Raw genomic sequence first — 26,190 nt, 5'->3', positions numbered from 1 at the left:
ATTTTTATTTTAACAAAATGTTAAATTATTTAGTCTCTCAATTTGGATGTAATATGTGGATGATGTTAAAGTTATTTTGGTATGAATGTTGATTTGAAATCATTGTAAATATATTTTAATTACACGCAATTTTTTAAAAGCGAAAATAATTTTTATCTATTTTGATGTTTTCGATAATTTTTCTAATTCTTAACGTGATAATATATAATTTTAACCCTTTCAAAAGTTATTAAAAGGCTAAAGTTGGAAATACCACCACTTGATTGATTGGCATAAAGCCTTAAAAGGGCACCTTAATTGTAAACTAATCTTCCTACCTAAGATTCCTTAATTGATTGATAAAAGGGCCTACACGTAATTGCACCAACTCCCAATTTAATATTTTATAATTCATTTTTAAAATGCTCAAATTACTTGCCTCCATTCTAATATGAGAATAATTTAATTACTATCGAGCTTCTACTATCACCCTCAAATTTATAAATTTGATTTTCTCCCTTCACGTTTTAGCAAAAATAAAATTACATGTCTCAGTAGACTTAATTGTTGATTGTTATATCTTTTACATTAAGAGAAAAAATGTACTAAAACTTAAAAGTTGTATAACATATATATTTAAATTAAACTTTCGATTTTGATCGTCCTATCATATTCTTGGTGTGAAGCTATTTATATTAAAGTTCATCTTTAATTCTACTCCCAATTGGAGGTTATGTATGTACGATACTGATTCATAGTAGAGAACACCCAACCTAAGCAGGAAGAATTACAGCAAAAAATGGTGAGAAATGGGAGAGGTTGTGTCATCTGCAAAGACCAATAATCACATTTTCAATCATATTCTGTTGATTATTTTGTTCGTACTTTAATGGATACTCACATATGTGAGGATGCATTATCGAGTATTTTTAAAACCATTTTATAATTCTTCGTGTTTCCAAAAAAAATGCAAGCAATGGTAAAATAAAATCAAATTTTCGCATTTTGTTTTTAATAAATTTCAACTCCATATTATAATTCTAATAAATATTTTAAAAAATTATATATTTATAAAATTTAAGCTAAAAAATGCCATAACAATTTTAAAAAAATATATTATAGGTAAAAAAAATTAAAATTATTTACAAAGGTTTGATTTTACCGTACAAAATTTGGTAAGTTTTTCTCAATTTAGTAAATAGTTTCAATTTTTTTTAGAATATTTAAAAACACTTCAACAAATAACCAATAAAAATTAAATTTAAAATCTATCTAAATATTTAAAGTAAAAAGTGAATTATTATAATAATAAATTATTATATTTTGATTAAGAAAGTTTGTGTTTGTAGGATAAACCATTTTAATAATTTGAGTTATAGTATTATGTATTTGGTGGACAAACTATATTAATTTAATAAAAAAATAGTAAATATTGTAAAAAAATAAAAAATATTAAATATTAAATATTAAAAAAGTAGCAATTTAGAATAGGAATATTTTTAAAAATAATAAAATAAATTAAAATATTTATCACTCTTGTAAAATTTTAGATTTTATGATAGTTTTCTACCACTAACCAGTAGAATTTACTATAAATTATAAATAATTTGATAAAATTTAGTATTTTTAAAAGTTTTCTTTCAGAATATTAAATTAGTTATTACTTTGTGAAAATGATTAGATATAAATAATATTTAGGACTAAAATTCATCCCACCTCGAATTATACCGACCAACATGAACATGTACATGAACCAAAGAGGGGAGGCGGTTCACTTAGGGGTCCACACTTTGAAACGACTGTGGACCCCACATTCTATATTTTTGAAAAGGAAAAAGTGTGTATATATATATATTTTTTTTAAAAAAATTTGTTAATGCAAAAGCCTCGGTGGGGCAAGATGATATTAACGAACCCACGCGAGCGGCTGGCGAAGCAAAACCACCAAACAAACAAACACTGCCCCACCACCAGGCACCACCACCACCTCTTACGACGTGTCGGCTTCATAAAAGATCACACAGAACTCTAACTCCACGCTGCGCTAAATCAACGGACTTAAAAGTCTTTCCAGTCTCTGCCCACGACTGCAGAGTATCAAATTTTAAAAAAACTAAGCAAAAAACAGAAAACAGACTGATTAAAGTGGCATTTCAGATTGACTCGTGCGACTAACATTGCCGCTTAATTGTCGCGATCAATCACAATTATTCAAGTTTTCTTTTTTTAAAAAATCGCGATTTCAACAGGCTTTTGTCGGAAGCAGCCGAGTCAAAAAATCAGGGGCTTGCCGGCTTCCACGATGATCGCCGATTTGCCTTGATTTTGTGTTGGGTATATGTGTGTGTGAGCAGTGGCTTGGCTTGCAAAAGTAAGACTTGATACAACGTACAAGCACAACCACTACGTACTACTATATATTATTCAAAATTAATATTAAAATATATAAATCGATAATGTGAGAGGACGTGTGTTGTTGACCCCTTTTTTATCTAATTAATTATGAAACCATACAACTTTGAGTTTTCTATAAATTTCACTTTTTTGTATTACAATATTGCGACATATCAATACTAGTTGAATAGTGTACAAAGTAAACATACAAGCTAACGAAGAATATAGGCATATTCTTGGAAGAGATTAAACTTGTTTGATGCACAAAAATATCTAGACAAATTTCACTCTTTAACGTTGATGATGTATTTTAATTGGGTCCTTAATTGTCTTAAATCTTATAACAAATAACTCTCGGATGTTTAGGAGTGGGACTACTCTAAATACCCTAATACTCGAATTTGTTTGTGGAAGCTCCTTACATCATATAACTCTCTTATTGCATGATTTTCAACAATTTATATGGAAGATAATGGAATAGTTGATGGAGACTATTTGCAGGCACTTAACACTTATATGTTGAGGTATGAGGGCATGTACTAGATGCTATTGTTTTAAGATTTTTACATTAATCCTAGTTTGATTCACTTGTTAACTTCTCCTCTGAAAGAAATAAGAAGAGACTTGAATCAAATTGGATTATGAATATATTATTGTAGACTCTACAAGAGTTAAGAAGTAACTTCATTAGAACTTCATCACTCTACTCAAGTAATCTACACCTTACGTTTCATTTAATCTAGATGAGGTATTGAAGTGTGGTGGCTGATGTCTACATTGATGTGCATATTTTATTTATTTTGCAAACTAAAATACATTTCACTAAAAAATTGTTATTGTTATCAGAACCAAGGTTATAATTATGTGCGAAAACATATGTATATATGTGTGTATGTGTGTATATTACTTTATTTATTTTTCTAGAAGAGCGGAACAAAATTTGGACCCTAACCATACATTTGTAAAGTGGGGAACCTAATGAATATATAATTAAACAATTCCACCGTTGGAGTACAATGAAAATATACTTTTATATTTGAAATTTTAGCTGTGATTTATGTGTACTAAAAAGAAATGAACTGTCGATATCATATGAGGAATATAAAAATTTGCATGAAATGTGAGGATGAGCAACATTAAAAATATATAATTATTTTGTTCAACTATATATTATATATGCTCAATTAAGTTGGAAGTTAATTAAGTTAATCTTCATTCCTAGACATTGAACTAGAATGAAAAAAAAGAAATAAACGATTATAAATATTTGAATGTAGGTCTAACATTCATGCCCATGATTAGTATCTTAAAAGATTGTGTGATTACATTCTTCCACGAGACCATGTGATTCTACCTGAAGTTCATGTGCTTTAGAAATACACATCTTTATTATTCACTTCATTTCACTTTCTACATACCGGTCAAAATTTATATAAATAATCGCATTTGATTAACATAAAATTGAACACATCCACAAGTCGACGAGAAAATTAAAAAAAAAAAAAAAAAAAAAAAAAGAAGATTAGATATCTTTTAATTTCCACAATTTTATATGCCTCTACTTTCTTATTTTTATAATTATTTATTATTACGTTATAATTTACCGGCGAACTTTACGTAGAGGCGAGCGGAGGCACGTATCCTCCCTTACATTATCAACTTTTATTTTAATATTAATTTTAAAGTGTCGAATTACAATATACATTAAATAAAGAATATTTTTTAAAATAGTAAAATAAATTAAAACATTTACAAACTATAGTAAAATTTATTACTAATAGTCTTCTATCACTATAACATATCAATGACTACCGGTAATAAAATTTGTTATAGTTTGTAAATATTTTGTAAAGCAAAATAAAATTATAGAACAGTGATAGTACCTCCAATCTCACAATCATCAAGTTGTAGCTTTAAGTTCTCAATTTTATAAAGTGTAAAGATTTCATAAAACTTTTTATTTTGAACAAATTTTCAAGGATATTGTCAAAAATATAAATTTGACAAAATATTTAGTAAAATTTCCAAATTATATCAATAATAGATATGAATAGTCATTGATATGTTTCTATTAAACAGCGATAGAAGTCTATCAACGACGACTATAATTGGTAAAATCTAAAACTTTGCTATAACTTGTAAATATTTTAATTTATTTATTTTACTCTTTTTAAAATTTTACATTTTTTTCTATATAATATATACTTCAACAAAATAAATAAACAAATACAATAGAAAGAAAAAGAAGAAATAAAAAAAAAACGGAAGAAAAGGTGAGATTTCCATGGGGAGGAGAAGATTCTATATACGACAAAATGATACACATAGGTCCTACCTTGTTTCCCACATTCTCTCCCTCTCTCTCCATTCCCAAAAGAAAGAAAAGAAAGAAGAAAGAAGAAAAATTGCCATCCTTCTCGAAACTGTATAATACAAACACAGCCATCGTACTAGATAATCCCACCCCTTCATCTCATCACAATCATCCCAACTCCCCACATCCGACGCTCTAGATCACTCCAAAGTTTAAACTTCGCTTTACATAACCGTATATAAATACCTCCCAGTCACGGCACTTCTCACTCCCTCATTCCCTCGCTTTTTCCTTCGCCAAAATTCCGAAACGTAGAACCTTAACGGACCAACAGTCTCAGCTCCAAATTTCCTTCCATTATCGTCTCCACTAATTTACGTTTCTTGAATCGATGCAGTTTTCTCGTTCGAAGCTCTGATTTCTGCTGCTGAGTTTGATGAATCTGTTTTTGTGATTAAGTTTCGTTTCGACATTGTAGAGTTGAGGTACTGGCGAGTGAGGTTTTTCGCTTGTAGAATTAGTTTATGATCTCCATTATTACTGTAGTTCTTTGAGCCTGATACTGTTTTGGAATTTCTCTTTTTCATTTGCTTTACGTAGTTTGAAACTTGGAACTGTTTAAGTCACTGTATTGGTCATTGCTCTGTTTTCTTGATGAGAAAGCTGATTTCAAAAGAAAATGGAGCCTAGGTTAGATTCTGATTGCTATTTTTTTAGTTTCCATTAAGTAATGAAAATCGTTGGACTCGTTTTATTTTTCAAAATCTTTCTCTAAATCCAGGTTTCTGAGAGTGATACTTTGAAATTCGTGTTGTTGTGCTTCAATTGGTTGAAATTTCTCGAAGGATTAAATGCGAGTTCTGAATTTAAATTGAACTGAAAAGCAGGATTTCGAGTTGATTTATGGCTCCTGAAATGGTGGTCGAATCGAGCTTGTCGATGGTGGATTTTGGGAAGGAGTTGGTGGCGGATCATACTTCGGTAGTTTCTTTGAACTTATTTGTAGCTCTTCTTTGCGGTTGCATTGTTATTGGCCATTTGTTAGAGGAAAATAGATGGATTAACGAGTCCATCACAGCCCTTGTCATTGTGAGTTGAGATTTATAATGTTCTGATTCTTTTTTAACTAAGTGTTTATGTGAAATGGCTCGATCGAGAATTTAAACATCTTGAAGCTGTGACAGGGATTGTGTACCGGCATCATAATACTGGTAACAACTAGAGGGAAAAGCTCGCATTTATTTTTGTTCAATGAAGAGCTCTTTTTCATTTATCTCCTTCCGCCTATCATTTTTAATGCCGGGTGAGTATGATATTCACTTTCCTCCAAACTTCCAATAATTTTTTCAGATGTATGCTGTAATCATATGTTGTATTTTCATCATCATTGTGTTCTAAACCTTATGCCTTGAATCTTGTTATCTGGTGTTCCAAATGACCAAACATAGATCTCCCTTGTGGAGGCATGGGAATGTAAATTAAACATTGTTAATGGACCACATAAATTTTTTAATCAATTTTTACTATTTACTTAATCACTTTCTTTATTTGTCTATTTCTTGTCTATTTCGTAACATATATTATTGTGATCGTGAATCATCTGTTAGAGATGCAAATTTTTTAATCATGTTATTTGTTTGTGGAAGTTGTCAAGTTCTTGATTATCAGTTCATTTTTGCTCTTATCATAGAACAGTGAACACTCAAGGAAGCTTTTTAAACAGATTCATTATCTAAGCCATCCGATGGCGTGATCACATTTAGCTTCGAAATTTGCAAATTAACCACAATTTTGATGATTTGGTAATACCCTTTCTTAATTAACATGGCATGTTTTTCTTTCCTCAGTTTCCAAGTCAAGAAGAAGCAGTTTTTCCGCAACATCATGACCATAGTGCTTTTTGGTGCTTTTGGCACTCTCATATCGTTCTGTATTATATCATTAGGTATAATCAGTACCAAGTTCCAGTTTTTAAACCTTAATGTGTTTAAATGTTAAATAGTACTATCACGATATAAAGATATCAGAAATGAACTTGAGGGCATAGAAATATAAGCTGTATAGACACTTTGAAAGAATATCCTCTATTCCACTCTCACTTCACTTGCTTTGCTCACACTTGGATGCAACAAAGATTCTTTAGGACCCAAGTATGACAGATTTATCAAGAACATTAATCTAGAATCCAAAAAACTTACGTTTCTTTTTTTTCTTTCAAACAACATGTGTGTGGGGGAATCGAACCTCTAACCTCGAAATCGATATTTCAAGTTTTATGTCAATTGGGTTATACTCATTTTGGTAAAACTTATACCGTTAAGTTAATGTTTATCATATAATTTCAACAACAATATGATGTCTTCTTTTCTTTAGGCTGCCGACTCTTCTATTTACATTTCTTTGAGTTGTGGTCAAATACTAATGATTGTTTTTCTTTCCCTACTGATTAGGCGCTTTGCACTTCTTCCAAAAAATGAATATCGGTTCCCTTGATCTTGGAGATTATCTAGGTATATTATGCTCCAAATTAGTAATATTTTTCTTGTAAATCTAGTTCTACACTGCTGATATTATTTGCTTTGTTTGTTTTTCACCCTTTTGATCATAGCCATTGGAGCAATTTTTTCTGCAACAGACTCTGTTTGCACCTTACAGGTTTAAGAAATGCTGCATTTAGATTTCTTTTATCCATTCCTTATGATTAAAATTAAATATTTTTGTTTGTTTCTTTAGGTTCTTAATCAGGACGAGACGCCTCTTCTGTATAGCCTGGTTTTTGGGGAAGGTGTTGTAAATGATGCCACATCGGTTGTGCTATTCAATGCAATCCAAAACTTTGATGTTTCTCACATGAATTCAAGCATAGTTCTGCAATTCATTGGGAACTTTTTGTATCTGTTCCTTGCAAGTACTGTACTGGGAATTTTAGTAGGCCTCTTCAACTCTTATTGAGTCTAATCAATTCTCTTTGTAATTGTCCATAAAAATCATAACATAATCGTAATATATCTGTAGGTTGGCCTCCTTAGTGCATACATAATTAAGAAGCTCTACTTTGGCAGGTTTGTTAATTTCTGCCATTTATGTGTTCCATACATCCATTACTGTTATGATGAAATGCTGGGATTCTTAAACTTTTTGTAGTGATGCAATTATATATAGTTTTTTCTTCTTTTTTTTTGCACTTATACAGACACTCTACTGATCGTGAAGTTGCTCTTATGATACTCATGGCGTATTTCTCTTATATGCTAGCTGAAGTAAGTCATTTCAAATTCTGTTACATTTTTCTTCATTTTTTGCTTTTATTTTATCATTTATAGTATATTTGAAGTAGATTTTGATTGCAGCTCTTCTATTTAAGTGCAATTCTCACTGTATTCTTTTGCGGCATTGTTATGTCTCACTATACATGGCATAACGTGACTGAAAGTTCAAGAGTCACTACAAAGTAAGTCAGTTAGTTGAAAGTATATTTCATTCATCCTTTTTCTTTAAAAAAAAAATTGCTTAATAATTAATGTTTAAAAGAATCTTTCTGACGTTTCAATTCTTGTTTGACATCACTGCAGGCATGCTTTTGCCACCCTTTCATTTGTCGCTGAAATCTTTATCTTTCTTTACGTTGGCATGGATGCTCTAGATATCGAAAAGTGGAGATTTGTTAGCCACAGGTACTCCTATGATTTCATATGGGTTAAATCAAAACTTTAGTCCATTTCCATTTAATTTCTAACTTATGATTTAAAGTAGTCAATTTTATTATAGTATTAGTTTGACACTCCCTTGTAATGAGTTATGTTTATGTGTAGTCCAATTAGCTTAAACTTTTTAGTTGATTGGTTAGTTTATATATGATATGAAAGCATGAGGTTCTGTGTATTTGGATTCCTATAGTACTCATTTTTTCCAAATAATCTTATTTTCCACTTACTGGAACTTCTACAAATTATCAGCCCCAAATTAGGGAGAATAAAAAATATCATATATTTAGTTTATTTTGCAACCAATCAACTAAATTTTGAAGTAACTTGTTAATATAACTAGAGCAAGTTTATGTTGTGAAAAGTTAGCCAGCATAAGGAGGAGGTGGCACATTTATAATTGGTTTTCTTAGTACCCTCCCAATCTTGAAATCACTTGAAGCTTCAAATCATTTACCAAAATATTACCATTCCTATCAGACTAACAAAGCTACGAAATATTATTGTGTTTTAATTTGGTCTTTCATATTTATGCATGGTGATTTTTTCTAATTATTATTATTATTTTGGTTTTAGTCCTGGAAAATCAATTGGGGTGAGCTCAATACTGTTGGGATTGGTTCTGGTTGGAAGAGCAGCATTCGTTTTTCCTTTGTCCTCCTTGTCCAATCTGACCAAGAAGTTCTCGCATGAGAAACTCAACTTGGAGCAACAAGTACGGCTTAGTTTTTTTTTTCGTCTCTTATTTTTTAACGAGTTATGTCTTGGAAAAATAACTCTCTTTTTGCAGGTCACTATTTGGTGGGCTGGTCTCATGCGTGGAGCTGTATCGATGGCACTTGCATATAATCAGGTTTCCTATATTGATTGCTTTTAACTAATTAATTTAAATCCTATTCTACTATCTGCTTAACTTAACTTCCAAGTTTTTTCTTTTCTTTTTTTCTATTTACATTTAATCTTTCGATTTTAGTTTCTCAATTTCTAAACTTATTCTATTTTATAAATTCTTTTAAAAAACTAGAGAATTTAATATCTTGTTGGTGTGCCTATATCTTGTCTTCGGCCCTCTCCTTGCTCCTCTAGTTCGAATATGCCATGGGAGTCGGAGTCAACTTGCAAGAGTAGATGGCCGAAAAGAGTGAGTGATCAGGAGAGAGTTCATGACAAGATTCCCTCGCCAAAAATTCTGTTAATAACAAAGTAAAATTAAGGGCAGAAATCATTAATTTTACTAAAATAGATGTCTTAGAAGTGCAAAAAACAAAAGTGAAAGCACCACCGTAATAAATTTAGGACAGAAGGAAAATTAACTCATATTATTCTAAAAATAGTTTGAAATGAATTAAATAATGTAGATACTAGGATTACGTTGATGTAGTTGAAATAGTTTGAAAGGGATTAAATAATGTAGATACTAGGATTATGTCGATGTAGTTGATATAGTTGAATTGGAATAACAACCTTACCAAATTTTATTTAGGGATTTTTTCAAAAATAATAAAAGTACAAATTATTTACACTTTATAAACAAGAAAAAACCTTTAAAAGAAAATTCCATTACTAATTATTTTCTACAAAACTCAAATATTTTATCCATTTTTTAATTATTTATTTAAAAAAGAAAAACATCTATTTTTTTTTTAATACGGTTGAGATCATACTCGACACAATCTCAATCTCATAGATTCCTTCTTTGAAAAAAGTAAGATTAATTAACCTAGCGTGAGTGGTACCTTTTGAGCTATAATTTGGAACTTTTATTAATCCTTAAAGTCCTTTTAAACAAAATTATTGTTTTCTTTTAAGTATTTGTAAACAAAATTATTGTGTTAACTGTTATATATTTCTTTTTGGTCGAGGGAAGAATAATGAAGAAAGTGGGGGCATAAATATGCAAAAGATGTTCTATGAAAAATGTTTATTTTTGTTTGAAATGCAGTTCACCAGGTCAGGGCACACCCATCTACCAGGCAATGCAATCATGATCACTAGTACCATCACAGTTGTGCTTTCCAGTACAGTGGTGAGCCACCAACTCCTCCCTCTCTCAATATTATTATAATCAAATACTTTATTCAAAATATGCATCTACCATTTTATAAGATAGTATAGTTCTAATTATTTAGTTTATACATGGTAGTATAATTTTCTATCTCAAAATAAATTGTTGATTGATGAATCGGGATTCATCAATCTTAATTGAATCTCAATTTTCTAATTTTCTTTTATTAGACTGATTATATGTTTAAAAAGAATTCAAGTTTTATTTATTTGTTGAACGTGAGATTCTAAATATCAAAACCTTTTATTAACTATTTTAACTTTTAAAAAATAACTCAACTTCATTTTTTTTTAGAGCTAATTACAAAATAATGAAATGAATGGGTGGAACTAATGATTACAAGTTTAACATTAACAAAGATAATTAAGTATATAGCACAATTTTAAAAAATTTGCAAATATAAGTCTATCACTGATAAACCATGTTGCAAATATTGGTCTATCACTGAAATAGCATATGAAGTCTATCAGTGATACGAATCTATCAATGATAGTTTTGTTATATTTGTAATTTTTTAAAATGCTGCTATATCTTTAATTATTATCGCTAAAATAGTCTTTCATTGCAATTTTCTTTATAATTATAATTATCATTTTTAAAAATAACAAAATAAATTAAAATATTTACGAGTTATAACAACATTTTGGATTTTATTATTGTCTACCAATGCTATTGATAAAAGTATGTCAATGTTTTTTATTGATAAAATTTAAAAATTTTGTTATAGGTTTTAAATAGTTTGTCAAATTTGCTATTTTTGACAATTTTTCGTTATAACACAATATTTAAAAATTGATCAAAATTTAATAAATAGTCTGTATTTTTTGTTATGGATATTTGACGAAAATCATAGGAATCAAGTATATGTGAGATTTCATCAACTGAGTATATGAAAAGTTATCAATATAAGGGCTATTAATAAGGTTTTGGTCACCATAGGGACTTAGTGACCAAATTAGAATTCTTATAAGGGAAATTCCAACCTTCTCTAATCGAGACTAAATATGCAATAACTTTTAATAAACTATAAACCGTTAGTGTTGGATATATTTTAATCTTCTAAAAGGTTCTTTTAATCTCAAATTTTGTTGTCAACGAGATTCTTGAAACCATTTTTTGGTTGGGTAGACAGTTGCAAAGTTTAAGTCCACAGTAAGTTTTAATTTCCAAATTTATAACCTAATTTAGGGTATTTGGATTACTTTTAAAAGTGTTTGCATTTGAATTTGAGGTATTTGGTAACTTTTTTAAATACATTTTTAAAATATAAGATTGAAAAATAATCATTTTTATAGAAAACATTAAAAGCCAAATTTGAAGGAAAAAAAAAAGTTTTTAAATATAATTATGCATATAAGCACTTGTAAAAGATTTTTGTTTAAATTTTAAAGTTATTCTAAAGAAAATATTAAAAGAAATGTATTCTATAAACCAAACTCTCTCTGAATGAGTAGGTTCAGTGTATTTTTTTTCTTTTTTAAAAAAGATCCTTTAACATGAAAGAAAAAATAAAACTTAAACTCTAATTTAATTTAAACTTAGATAACAAAAAAAAAAAAAATCACACATATGTGACCTAAATTGACTGATCAACTAACGAATAATCTCTCCTTCAGGACCTAAGTTAGTTTGAACATGTACTAAATCAACTATAGTCAGTTTGGTGTCAGTTTGGTTGAAAAATTGATTTGGATCGATACGGTATCTTCATAATAACTATTGAATGAACTCATCCTAAAAAATTAATAGCTGTAGCAAAAATATCCAATGGTTATCTAAATGCACACTATTGACAGTAGTTTAGATACTGAATCACATACCATTCATATCCAATGAATTGTGTTGATTGAAAACTTTGTTATTTATTTATTTAATAAAGTAATTTTGATTTTGCAGGTATTTGGAATGATGACGAAACCACTAATAGGAATATTGCTACCCCAACCAAAATACACAATGAGCATGCTCTCTTCCGAACCTTCTTCTCCAAAATCCTTCACTATCCCACTCCTCGATAATGACCAAAATACCCCTTCCCCTCTTGACCTCTTTCTCAGAATCCCATCCCATACTGTCCACCATTACTGGCGAAGATTTGACGACGCCTTCATGCGACCCGTCTTCGGAGGACGCGGCTTTGTGCCCTTCGTCCCAGGCTCCCCAACAGAAGACCCAACACAACAATGGCAGACTGAGGGAGCAGAAGCCATTGATGAAAACAAATCCATTCTTATTCAAACTCGAAGATAGAATTTGGGAAGAAAGAAATGATGAGAAGAGATGAGAAGAGATGAGAGGAGATGAGAGGAAAGGAGACCAGGTTGACTTTGTCCTCTCAGGGGTATAATAGTCTTCTCACAACCAAACCAATAACAAGAAGAAAAAAACAGAGGTAACATTTTGAATTATTAATTACAGTATTTTGTATTAATTATTCTTTTTTGGTAGTTTTGTGTTGGCTTGGAATTTTGGGTTTTTGAGTGATGGTTGAATTCAATTTGTTTGATAGAGCGATGAGAGATGGGGAAGGCAAAAAAAAATTAATAATAAGGTTGGTGGTTGTGTATAGGTTAACAAAACAAGGGTGTGATATTATTATTATTTTTTTAATCCTTTTAACATTTTCTTGGGGTGTGCAGTTTTTTGGTGGGTTTTTGAGTGACTTTTGTAATTTATTTTTAAATTTAAATTTTTGGCAGATTGGTTTGTGTAAGTTTTTACTGATTTCAATCTAATATAAGAATCTTGATGCAACAGATTGAGATATTATGTCAAATTCATATCCATGCCTAAGACTAAGAGTAATTCATTCCTCAAATATGAGAGAAATGTTGGAGACATAAAGCTCAATAAAATGGAGTTTAAAAAGGCTAAATTGTTATGTACAAATTAAAAAAAAAAAAAACTATTTATAAAATATAACAAAACTTTTTTTCAATATTTATTAATTTTCAAGCACTAATTATTCTAAATTATCAACTAAATTAAAATATATATTTTATTAATATTATAATTATGTTCCAATTTTTCTTTGTCAATTCATTTATTTTCTTTTTCTTTAGTACTACAATAACTATGAGTGGAGATTAGCTTAATCTCATTTTGGCTTATTTTCAGTCTTCTTAGAAAGTTTAGAAAAATAGGTAAATAGATTGATAATACTTGTTGGACTTAATCTAAAAATAAGATTAGATGTAATTTATTAATTTAGGTCATCTTTGCTTCCTCATTTCTTTATTATAATGATATTGTATTTCTAAAAATATTAAAATTTTATTAGTATTTGTTTCCTTTTCTTTTATAAAAATGCATATTTTTGTTTAATAAGCGTTTGAAGTTTAAATAATGCTTAATAAATTTTGATTTTTTTTCTTTTTTTTAAATTTTAGTATCATATCTAAAGGTTTTTAATCCGTGTCATGTATATGGAAATTAAAAAACAAATGAGTCTGTTTAACTTTTTCTTCCCTTTTATTCTTCTTTAAATCTAAGTTTAATATTTATTGATATTAATCTTATTTTACAACATTATTTGGATAAAGAATTAAACTTTCAACTTCTTGAAATTAGATAAATTTATTTTAACTATTTCAATATTATGCAATATTTAGCATAGACTCGACAGTTCCAACCTTCTTAACTTAATAATAAACAATTGGAATAATAATAATTTTAAATGTGGTAAAACTATCTCGATTCAAATTCCACTTGTTACATTTTTTCCAAAGATTTTTGTTACTAATCTTTAAATTGTGTGGTGTTATATATAACTATTAGAATTTGTGGTTGTACTAATTTAAACTCTAAACTTTTATTAGTGTATCCACTTATACTCTCAATTACATCTTTGTTCACACAAACATCTCGTGAGATTTAATATTTTACTAATTGAACTCTAAAACTTTATAAACTTGTTATTTTACCCTATTAGACATGATTTTGCATTCATTAATGATTCATTTATGAACTTTTAATAATAATTTTATGAAAATTTATGAGTTTAATTAATAGAAATATAAGTTTCACACAATACTTTAAAAACACCCAAAAGAATGTGTAACGACATACTTACTAAATTTTACGATTTAAATTAATACATTTGGTTTAGTTTCATTTCATATGATCAAAACAGATTAATTTAAGTCATTTTAAAGTTTAATTTTAATTTAATCCTTAGATTTTAAAATGAAATTTAAATTTAAATTCTCATGTCAATAAAACTTAAAAAAGTAAAAAATGGTATATTCATTTTAATAGTTAATTGAAGTACTTAATAACAAATATTTAATATTAATTAGTTAGGATATATAGTTCTCTTAATCTAAAATTTTCACTAAAAAGGAATCAATGAGAGTGGTTTGGCCTAAGAAGGTTTTTTCTTCTTTCTTTTTATATCATTATATTATGATAATTACCTACTCTTAACTTTTATTAAGAAGTTCAATTTTTCCACCAACACTCTTTAGTTTAATACTTAAGAAAATAAAAACTAATAGATTGTCTAATTTATTATCTATTAATATGCATTGTCATGGTTTTTAGGGAATTTGGAAGTCAAATAATTAGGTCATCTAATTAATTTGGTTTAAGTATGTGATGCATACAACTCCGTATTAATAATAAATGTTTCTTTAAATTAGAAGGTGCCATATTTTTCTACTTAACCTCTCATCTACCCTTTGCAAATTGAAGGGTAATTAAATTTGAAAGAGATGAGAAAACACTTTTCATTTGGCATTTTCCACTAAAGTAAAGCAAGATATTATATTATATCAAAAGTTTATCCACCATCCTAATATATAAAAAAAATTGTTATATTTTGTAAATATTTTAGCAGTTTTATTAATTATAATAATTTTTTTAAAAAAAATTAAAATGTTTGATATTATTTTGGTCTCTATATTTTTTTGTTGAACAGTTTTGACTTAATTTATTATGGTTCATATATTATTAAAATGATTATTTTGGTTCATTTTAGTCTTTGTATTTAAAAAATGTTCATTTTAGTTACTATTCTTTCAATTTTAGTCTTTCATGTTGATTCTCAAGCTTTAAAAAATGACAATTTCAATTTCTTAAAAATGAAAAAACTAAAATAGACCATGATTCAAAGTACAAGAACTAAAACAAGTATTTTAAAAATATAGGAACTAAAATGAATAAAAACTAAAATTATATATTTAATCCATTTTAAAATTAGGTTAAATTAGAAAGAAAAAAAATCGTTCTTAAAGTTTTCTATACATCTTGTTGTTCAGTTTCCAAAGTTGTTGAATAGATCCGTCTCTACTGAATTTCTAACATATTCAAATTTTTTTAATCAACTCACGTCAACTAAAATGGTAATTACATCAAAGTTATATGGATTAACATTGAAAGCTTGAATACTTGGGTAAAACGATTTTTTTAAATATATATATATATGAATTAATCAGGCACAATGGTATAAGTTTAAAGACAATACTTTTGTACTTCTCTTATATAAATTCCCCATTAAAAAAAAAACATAATTTTGTTTACTTAAAAGTTGCAATATAATTTAATATTTTATACACCAAGTACAAATTTGTTAAAATTTCAAACGAAAATTGGGATTTAGATGTAGAACAACAGTATAATCCATTTGTTAAAATTTCAAACAAAAGTTGGGATTTAGATAGAGTGAGACGGTATAATCTATTTGTTAATTTTTCGAATGAAAGTTAGAATTTAGATGTAGTACGACCGACGGTATAATCTATACCGAAAAACTTAAATCGTTGTTAGTTAACTTTTTTTTTATTAATGGATAAACATATCTTAATTGTACAAATTGAAATGATCTAATTTGAAGTGGAAGAATAGACATTAATCGTAATTTAAAAACCTCTAAAAAAAACTAGTTAAATAATAATTACAATAACAACAGCAATAAAATCCTTTGCTTAATGGCTTCGGTTTATTATTACTACTATTATTTAAAGTAACAAACACCAAAAGGACTTAAATCCTATTTACGTTGAAATCCAAACCTCTTTTCAAATCAAATTATTATCTAAAAATAAAACAAAATAAACAGAATATATATATTCCTTTTTCCCAAAAAAATATATAGATTAGCAAATATCAAATTCTCTATAATATATTTAGTTTTCTTTTCAAATTTTGTATAAATACAATAAACAATCCTCAGATTTGACTATAAGTATACAATCATTTAAATTTGTCTACCAAATAACTAAATCTAGATTATTTTTTAAAAAAATATTTGGTACGAGTCGTATAGATTTATGAAAGAATAAAAGAGAAATTATGGTCGTAAATATTTGAATATTTTGATTATATTTATGAAATTTTCTATATTTTAATTACATTTTTGTTTTTTTTTTCAAGTATTAGAGATTTTTTCTCTCTATTTTTCTTTTTCTTAGCTTTTATAAGTTTGTAAAATTAAAAAACGTGGATAAAGAGGTGGATACAGAGTTAAAAATCGATGGACGGTATGAATTAAACCAAAACTTTATAAGAAAATGTGTGAAAGATTTAGATGAACCGTCAACTAAGATTTCCTTTCAAAAGTCTTAAAAGCACAATTTTCTCATCACTATAACCTCTCTTATAAATTTAATAGTTTTAGTAAAATATATTTACAAATTAAATTTATATTTAAACAAAATTTCAAAGTATATTTGATAATATATTTCTAAACCATATGATCCCACTGTATGCATTAGTGTTTTTATTTATTTATTTTAGTATAATTACGTATTTTAAAATTTTAAATTCAAAATATAGAAAATTTGTTTTTTCAAAATTTACATTATTTTGATAGATCGATTTTAAAAGCATATGAAAAAAAATAAAACAGAATATAAATTAAGTAACAAATATGAAAATAAAGTTAAAGAGCGTTTATTATCGAAAATTTGAGTAAAACAAAATTTATAGATATTAATGAAAGTTTCTAATATAACAAAATAAATTAGAATATTTAAAATTTTTGTTATATTTATAAATATTTGAATTATTTATGATATATATATATATTTTTTTGCTTGCACATGCTGCCAAACACGGGTTTCCCAAATTCTCGCTCAACGTTGGGCTATACGTGTAACCAAACAAGTGGAATAGAAAGAAAAAGAAGCAACGAATACTAACCAGGGTTAAAGGAAATCCTCGTGTCCAAACACTATTCGATACAAACGAAGCCCCCAAAAACTCGAACTACGCTACCAAACAAACATCTATAAAGGCGTTTTATTCGCAATTTGAGGTTCTCACAGTCTTCGTGTTCGTTCGTCTTCGTCTCTAAGTTCTCTTTTCTTTTTTAAACTTCTCTTTCCCTTTCAATTCCTTTTCTCTTTTCAAATCTCAGATCTCTTTGTTAATTCTTACTTACAAAAATGTTCTCCATCGCCGGATCTTCGGTTTCCATGCCTTCTCTATCCGCTTCACTCAATCGAAGCCAGGTAATTCGGTTTTCACTTTGTTTTTAGGGCTCTTAGTTGTAAATTCATCTTACTTTTGCTTTTAAATTTTTAGATTTGGTTCTTTGAATTTCTTGGCTTGCATGTTTTTACTTTTTTTGAAGTGTTTTTCATGATCTGATTTGTTTTGTTTGGAAAATGTATGCGTTTGTTTCATGTGATTCAAGTTACAGACTGCTGTTTTTAGTTTATGAGATTTCTTGTTGAGATTGAGCGAGTAATTTAGAGATTATGGAGTATTTGAGTACAGCTTTATCTATTCATTTGCGCGCTTTAACTTTTGTGTAGTGTTTTTCACGATTCGATTTGTTTTCTTAATAACGGATGTTCTTCTTGTTCCATGTGATTGACGTTACGGATTAACTTTTAGGTTACTGAGGTTTCCTGCTTAGATTAAACGAGTAAATGACTGAGGTTCCATGTGATTGGATTCAGTTCAAGGAATTTTGAGTGTGGACGATGATAGATCTGATTACTTTCATTCACGTTTTTTAATTTTGGCGTCGGATTTGATTGTATAATCACATTCTTGAGATAACTTATCTAGTGTTTTCATTTTTTTTTTATGTTGTATGATTATTTAATGCTTCTACTGGAATCTTCGAACAGGTGACTAGCGGCCGAATCTCAGGTTTGAAATTAGTTCCCGCGCCTTTAGGCAAGGCCATTTTTCCCTTGCGAAGGAACTACAGGCTGGGAAGCCTTCAGGTTTGCTGTGCGGTAAGTGATAATAATTTTTCTCTTCCATGGTTATGATGTTGAGAGTTCCATGCATATTTGTTTCTGGCTTTTAAGTTCGAATCGTCTAAGTTTTTTCCTCTGTCATTTGTACATACTGTTTTCAAAACTATTATTGATTTATGACATATGAATCCATGGCATGAAATTATGTTTCTGTTCGTGCTCGCTCAATCTTTGTATGGTTATTGTCCCTGTTTCTTCGATTATAATTGTTGGAGATTGGCACCTAATGACTTCCATATTCATAAAAAAAAAAAAGGTTAAAACTGCTAGAACAAGTCTGCACATAAGTAGCTGTTGTTTACTGTAGCATTTCAGCATCACATTTGCGTTGATAGATTCTACTACATTCCTTAATCCACACCATGAATATAAATAGTCTTCTGTAGTGTTAATATTTTGACCATCCTCAGGTGTTGTTTGTGAGTTGAAGTTAGGGCGTCGAAAGTTTCCATGATCGATATGGTTTTCTTCTTGTTGTGTGTGTGTGTTTCTTTATTACTATTAGTTTTGACTTTAGATTGTATTTCAATGGAGGATGATGGCTTGCTTTCACTTCGTTTCATTTCTTGCATGAATACGATAATGTTAGTAACATAGTGAAATTGTTGAACAGGCGAAACCAGAGACAGTGGACAAGGTGGTTGAAATTGTGAGGAAACAGCTTGCTTTAGCTGAAGATTCTAAGGTCAATGGAGAATCTAAGTTTACTGACCTCGGTGCTGATTCTCTTGATACGGTAATTACACATCTGCCCACATATTTACTTTAGTTTATTTACACTTTTTCCAATATTTTACATATAGTCCCATTTTCACTGCTAGCATCTGCCACTTAAGCTGATATATATGTGTGTGTGTGTGTGTGTGTGTGTGTGTGTGTGTGTTGGTTTTTTTAAAGGTTTTGAAAATGTTCTTATAACTAAAAGTAGAATAGATCGGGAAAAAAAAACTTATTTTTGGAATTTGAAATTTGGAATTTAAGCTGAGAATTGAGATTTTGTTTTTACAAGCGGGAAGAACCCCTCATTTGTTGAGGAAACTAAGTATTTTTTTCTAAACCAAAAACTAGAACCTTTGATAAGTAGTTCTTAGAAACTTTTTTTTTTCTTTTAATTTTGCCAATAATACGATTCCTAAGGTTGATCAGCAGAATAAGCTTTTGGATCATTTTATTTTCTATCTCCAAGTTTGTTTTTTTGTTATCTATATTCTACCAATGATTTAAAAAAACTAAGCCAAAACTTGAAAACTAGAAAACAGTAAGCTTTCAAAAAAATTGTGTTTGTTTTTTGGAATTTGTCTAAGAATTCAATCATTCCATTCAAAAAAAATGCATAAAATGCAATTGGAAATGAGCTTAAGTTCTAAAAGAAACAAAAACAAAAAAGATGAATACCAAATGGGGCTTGACGAGGACTCAATATTTCCTAATTTTTTCCTCTGGGATAGATTGAATTCTTTCAGTTCTCTAAAAGGAAAAAAATTAAATATATGAAATGATAAGTAAATTTTAAAACCCAAACACTGCTTACTTCTATTTTAACTTTTATACTTTTTATATTTTATTCCCCCTCAAATAAATTAATGGTATTGTGAATTACATATGGCCTTAGGAAGAACCAAAATAAACGGACATGAAACTTTGAACGCTAGAGTGAGATCAAGAAAATAAGTTGCGCTTTGATTCACAGTTTAGATTACTTGATTTTCCAAATGCTTAAAAAACGTATATTCCTATTGAAAAATATTTTTTATAATTCAAAATATACACATTTTGGAAGGGTAAAAAATTAGTTCTCATTTTCAAAATCACTCTAAATTATATTTTTTAATCCAAAGCAATTTCCTTGTGTATATATATTGCCTGATTTTCTAATAACTTGAAAGCGTCTTTTTCTCTTGAAAATTCTTTTATATATGTGTATATATATATAATTTGAAATGCACATTCTAGAATGATTATAATATACGAAATCTAATAATATTCTTAACAACTTTCCATTTAAAATAATAATTGGTGATTAATTGTGTATTTGAATGCGGGGGATGTGATGTAGGTCGAGATAGTGATGGGACTGGAAGAGGAATTTAAGATCAGCGTTGAGGAAGAGAGTGCCCAAAGCATCACTACCGTCCAGGAGGCTGCCGACCTCATTGAGGACCTCATTTCTAAGGATTCTGCCTAATGAAAAATCATTTTACATTATTCCTATTTTAGATCTCTCTCTCTCTCTCTGGATTTTGCTTTAGCTGCTTCCACATTCTTCATCTCTCCTTTTTCTTTTTTCCTTTTCAACCTCCCCCCCCCCCCCCCCCCCCCTCTCTATATCTACAAACGTTCTCTGCGTGCTTCCTCGTTCACACTTTTAAACTTGTCAGAATTTTGTTTCTCTCTTCTTTTTTTCTTTTTTGGTCGTTATTTATTTTCCTTGATCATTGTTATAAATATTAAACAAGTTTTTTAGGACCTTCTACTTTCTTTCTACTCTTCGCATCGATCTTTCTCATAGAAAAAAAAGAAAAAGGAAATCAGATTCGGAATTAGACAATTTTGAAAATCAGACTAGGAAGCTGACGATAGCTACGATGATGGCTTTTGGAAAACTCCTTGCTTATAAGTTATGGGTCAAATATAATGTAATCTATTTTTGAATGCTGACATTTCATATTTACCAATCTTATTTAATTTGAAAAATATATATGATCATATTAGGAAACACTAAATTTAAGAAAATATAATTTTTGAGGACAAGTAGTTACATTAAAATTATAGTTGTATTTCTTTTCTTTTCTTTTTTCCATTTTTCTCAATTATGCTCTTGACATTTGGAAATTGAATTTATGCGAACAATTATTTCAAACTTGTTTGGTAAATATATTAATGAGCAAAAAGAACTTTTGTACTTGCACGTTAAATGTTATTAATTCATAATTTAAAACTCATTTTGTTCAAGTGTTACTTCAATACTCAACTTTGGAGATGTGTATTCTAAATTAAACTTTAAAAAAGAATTATTTTTGTTAGGGAGGTTGAAATATACCAATGGCATAGTAATATTTTTTAAAAATTGTAAATATGCTATAATTTATCTGTTTATCAATTAATGAAATATATTCTAAATATTAGTTTATGTTCATAGACTATAAAAATCTATTAACGTTTGATAAACTTTGTTTAATCTTTTTTAAATGGTGTTATACTTTTAATTATTATTATTCAAATTGTTATCCATTCAAATTAACTTCAAGTTATTAACTAATTTGATTGGTGTGGGCAATATTTTGTAATGAATAGGCATGTCCTCTAAAATAATACCCATGTCTAAGCAAACTTACCTGGAATGTGTCGTCAATTTCAGTTTAATCCATTTTGCTATGGAATCGAGAATGACACCTTCCCATTCTTTCTTTAAAGTCTAAAATGCCTAGCCTTCAACAAAAACTCAGATAAACTTGAAAGATAAAAAATCCTCATATACAAGAACTCCCTACCCCTTACAAAGAGATTTCAAAATCTAACTCGGTTTCCTCTAAACATTGATATAAGAAAATAAAAACAAACAATTTAGAAGGGAAAAGGTGTTTATAAGAATAATTAGTAAAAATCATATATTTACTAAAAGTCATTTCTTCTTATGTAAAACTGTAAAGCTATAAAAGCATGCAAATCGCTAAATGTCAAATTATACATCCAATATTGAGTATGTCATTGAATCATTAGCTAATTTTAAAAGATACTTTGATCAAGTAAAAAAAAATACACACTTGCCCTAAATGGTCAAAGGATTTTTTTTCTTCCACATGCCAAAGTGTCAAGGTTCATTTAAGTATGAATGGACAAAAAAAATGTATTTCACCTCCACAAGATGCATATGAAGCCTTAGACAAATATTGTTTTCTACATTTAATTTACATCGATCTACTCAACTAACTAAAGTGTTCAAATTTAATTATCAAATACCATTAATCAATGTTTTAAAGGAACAATTAGTTTTAAATGTGTTAAATTATACAACTTGTAAAAACCTAGACACTTATGACCTTGTCCCTTGTATATAAGCTTTTAATTTTTTTTTGTTTCATAGGTCCTTTAAACTCTACCCTATCATTTTGGGTCACATACGTTTTTGTATCAAATATTGGATATAAATTTTATTTGACATAAAATTGATGATTGATCCTATCAAACAAACTAAAGAAACAACTATTATATATATAGCAAAATCTAAACTATTTACAAAATGTAACCATTTCTACAAGTATTCCTCTATTTAAAATCTAGATGGTAAGAGTAGCAATTTCTAACTTTCAATCTCATGGTCAATGGCATTTTTTGAGCCAATCAAGCTCATTTTGACTTATAAATGTAATATTTAATTAATAAATAACAAAAAATTACATTTATAATACAAATTTATAACCTATAACGATGAACTACAAAGTTTGAATTATATTATATAACATTATTCCAAATCCCTATAGATAGAGATAACATAGTTTCTCCTCTCCTAATAATGTGTGCTCTAAATTGCTTCTGTTTGTTCTAGTAGTGCCAAAATTCTAATTAATCATCAATAACAATCACTTAATTCAAATCAGTGGCACTTAATATTAATTAACTCTCTTTTGTCCCACTCTATCACGTGAGGAAGCATATGGCATTTAATACACTACAGTTCTTTTGCCAATTAAGTAAAAGGCAAAAATGCCATGAACATTTTCAATACTTTGTTCTTTTTCACCCACCTAACCTAAACTCAACCCCAACTGCTAAATGCCTTCTTGCAAGCTGTCATATATTATATATACACACATATAGTTTTTCTTAAAAGAATATATAAAAATAGAATGAATAGGTAGGATCCAAAATTGATCAAGGACCTTAGGTGGAGTGGCTATTTAAAATCTTTATTTTTTTACGGTATTTATGGTCTCTAATTATAACCATGAACCATTGGTGTTTTCATCTATTATAATTTAATATCATTTAAAATTCTTATCTTATTATAATATTTACTATTTTCTGCATATCCTTTTTTATCCCTGTTTATAAACTTTTTACTCAAGCTAAAATACTAAAATGAGAATTTCTTTCTTTATTGTTTCTCACCCACCCAACCTAAACCCAAACCCTAATAGCTAAAAGGCTTTGTTGCTGGTTGTCATAAACAAAACTGTATATATTTGAAAAGAATATATAACAAAAAGATGAATAGATAGAAGGGGGAAAACATGATAATGACAAGGGAAACCAGACAAGGAAGGCTTACCTAAACAGCACTATTCAAAAAACATACTGATTGGTATACATGTGACTCAAATTTCAACCAAGTACACCTAATTCACAGAATCACAATTAGTGTGCATCACATGCCCAAAGAGTCAGATTTCATGTTTGCCCATATGCACTGATTCTGTGTTTCAAACCCCACATGTGCCACTGAAATTACCCTCCTCCTACTCAGTAACAAAATCTGAGGGGTTCAGCTAAATCAACCAATTGATTGAGAGGAAATTACTCAAAGTACTTCTATTGTACCCAATTAATTCATATGTAAAATGCTAAAATTTGTCACTTATAATGGAAACTTCTAACTCTATCAAAAGTAAGACGTGGATATCCATCAAACCTTGTAGATAATGCAGGTTTAAAACGATTCAATATTTAAGGTAGTGTTACTATTTGATTTTTTATTTTCAAAAATTAAACTTATAATTTGTAAGCATTTCTTTCCCTCTAAATTTCTTGCTTTGTTATCTACATTTTAATAATGTTCTCAAAATACTAAGTGAAAATAAATTTTAAAATTTGTAAATAAAAATGCAAAGTTTTTTTTAAAAAAAAAAAAAACTGAGAAAAAATTAGGTTTAATCTTCTATAAAAAAAAAAAAAAAAAAAAAATCAAACCGAACCAGCCTAAATATTAACAAAGAGGAAACCAAGCAGGAAATAAAAAATCAAAGACTGAAAAACGCTATTCTATATATGCTTTATAGTACAAATATGATCTGAATTTCCCCAGCAATGGATGAAGGGAAAGAAGCTAAACTAAAAGTACCATTTTCCATAGACTAAGAAAAATGAAATTAACAGAAGAAGAAGAAAAAAAAGGGGGGGGGGGGGGGGGGGGGGGGACATTCTGGGATGTGATGAATCAAGTACAAGTAGAATTGGAACTCCTTTATGCAGAAAGATGTTTCCAGAATCAATGTAAGTGCATAGAGAAGGTAAGTAGTGCTAAGCCATTGAGAAGAAGAAGAAGCCAATTTGAATAGCAAGGCAAGGAATTAGGAGGTGCAAAGGAACCTGGGAGGCCAAATGGCGAAAGGGCAGAGGAATCAGGGCCAAGAGCTTCGAAGTCATCTGGATTTGGAGGGCTGGGGTTGGAAGGAATGGTGGGAATAGAAGAACCAGTTGCAGAGGGAATCTTATCACCAGTAGAAGGCAATAATGGAGCAATTTCAGGGGAGAGTTCTTGAAAAGGCGAGCTGGGTTTTGGATTGGGTACAGATGGTAAAGCAAGCAATGGTGAGGCCATGAAAACCATAATGACTGCTGAACAATACCAAAAGGAGGCCATTCTAATGATGATGAAATCACTGGAGGGTGTGTAGCCTAATATATTTGTGAAAATCCAAGGAGAGCTATTGTTGTTGTTGTTATTATTATTTTATTGTGTTATTAAAAAGATTAAAAAAATAATAATAATAATAACCCTTGGCTTCACTACGCTGCCGGGGAGATGGCTTTGGTGACTTTTGTTGAAATTATGACGTGGGACCTTTGAAATGGGAGAATGGAGAAGCCAGGTAAGACAACTTCCACGTGGCTGATGGTGAGTGGATGATTTGGAGTGGATACAGGTTGTAATGTTTGGGGATGGACAAAAGATTGGACTTTTTTGCTACGGCTTGTTTGGTAGTTGACGATTCCTTTTATAACCCGTGATATTTGTTCTCCATAATTTACGATAATTCAGATCCTAGAGTCCAGTCCAATTGATAACAACTTTACCAAATTACGGTTTCACTAATCACTCTCGTAACTACGCCCTCTCTACTCTAATTACTCGGATTTTAATTATTAATCCTACGTCTCAAACTTGTTGAGTGGAATCAGGAGATAATGGGGAAGAACACAAATAAAGACTGTTTAATTTGAAAAGGGCTCCGCTAAAGTGAAAGGGGGACATGGAAGGATCGTGCAGAGATACTCAAAGTTATACCAAATTGAAACCGATAAAATGTTCGGTGATGAGAAATTGGAAGTGCCAAGAAGTTGGCTGGCATTTGGGCATCGAGCATAATCTTCAACATTGGGACGGAATTCATGGTTTTGACTTTGTAGAACTCAATGAGTCAAACTTTGGATGGGATCCAGTGGCAAGCCCTTTGTATGAAGGTATTATGTGGTTCATTAATTGTTTGTTATTAAAAAAAATTTAGACTACAAAACGAAAAGCGCTAGTAAAATTAGGTAAATGAGAGAGTTTATATAGCACACTTCTCTAAAGTTCGAAGT

The 26,190-nt window shown here is 29.1% G+C and overlaps 3 protein-coding genes across 3 annotated transcripts; 2 read left to right on the top strand and 1 right to left on the bottom strand.

The window, feature by feature from the left end:
- The first annotated feature begins 4,858 nt into the window (after positions 1–4,858).
- On the top strand, positions 4,859–13,225 carry LOC101215493 (sodium/hydrogen exchanger 2). The gene is made up of 15 exons (XM_011658364.2): positions 4,859–5,172; positions 5,575–5,776; positions 5,872–5,990; positions 6,535–6,632; positions 7,138–7,197; positions 7,296–7,342; positions 7,421–7,615; positions 7,703–7,749; positions 7,881–7,947; positions 8,038–8,138; positions 8,260–8,361; positions 8,968–9,106; positions 9,182–9,244; positions 10,334–10,417; positions 12,353–13,225. The coding sequence occupies exons 2-15, from the start codon at positions 5,591–5,593 to the stop codon at positions 12,704–12,706; spliced, it is 1,662 nt and encodes a 553-aa protein (XP_011656666.1). The 5' UTR covers positions 4,859–5,172; positions 5,575–5,590; the 3' UTR covers positions 12,707–13,225.
- Positions 13,226–17,701: 4,476 nt separating this feature from the next.
- LOC101217997 (acyl carrier protein 1, chloroplastic) lies at positions 17,702–21,104 on the top strand. Its single transcript, XM_011658363.2, has 4 exons — positions 17,702–17,907; positions 18,535–18,645; positions 19,283–19,405; positions 20,726–21,104. The coding sequence occupies exons 1-4, from the start codon at positions 17,842–17,844 to the stop codon at positions 20,852–20,854; spliced, it is 429 nt and encodes a 142-aa protein (XP_011656665.1). The 5' UTR covers positions 17,702–17,841; the 3' UTR covers positions 20,855–21,104.
- Positions 21,105–24,619: 3,515 nt separating this feature from the next.
- On the bottom strand, positions 24,620–25,360 carry LOC105435762 (classical arabinogalactan protein 25). The gene has a single exon (XM_011658362.2). The coding sequence runs from the start codon at positions 25,247–25,249 to the stop codon at positions 24,875–24,877; it is 375 nt and encodes a 124-aa protein (XP_011656664.1). The 5' UTR covers positions 25,250–25,360; the 3' UTR covers positions 24,620–24,874.
- Positions 25,361–26,190: the final 830 nt, after the last annotated feature.

This window comes from Cucumis sativus, chromosome 6, assembly GCF_000004075.3.
Source record: "Cucumis sativus cultivar 9930 chromosome 6, Cucumber_9930_V3, whole genome shotgun sequence".
Lineage (NCBI taxonomy): Eukaryota > Viridiplantae > Streptophyta > Magnoliopsida > Cucurbitales > Cucurbitaceae > Cucumis > Cucumis sativus.
The sequence above is the reverse complement of the archived record's forward strand: the minus strand, read 5'-3'. Positions and strand labels throughout refer to the sequence as shown.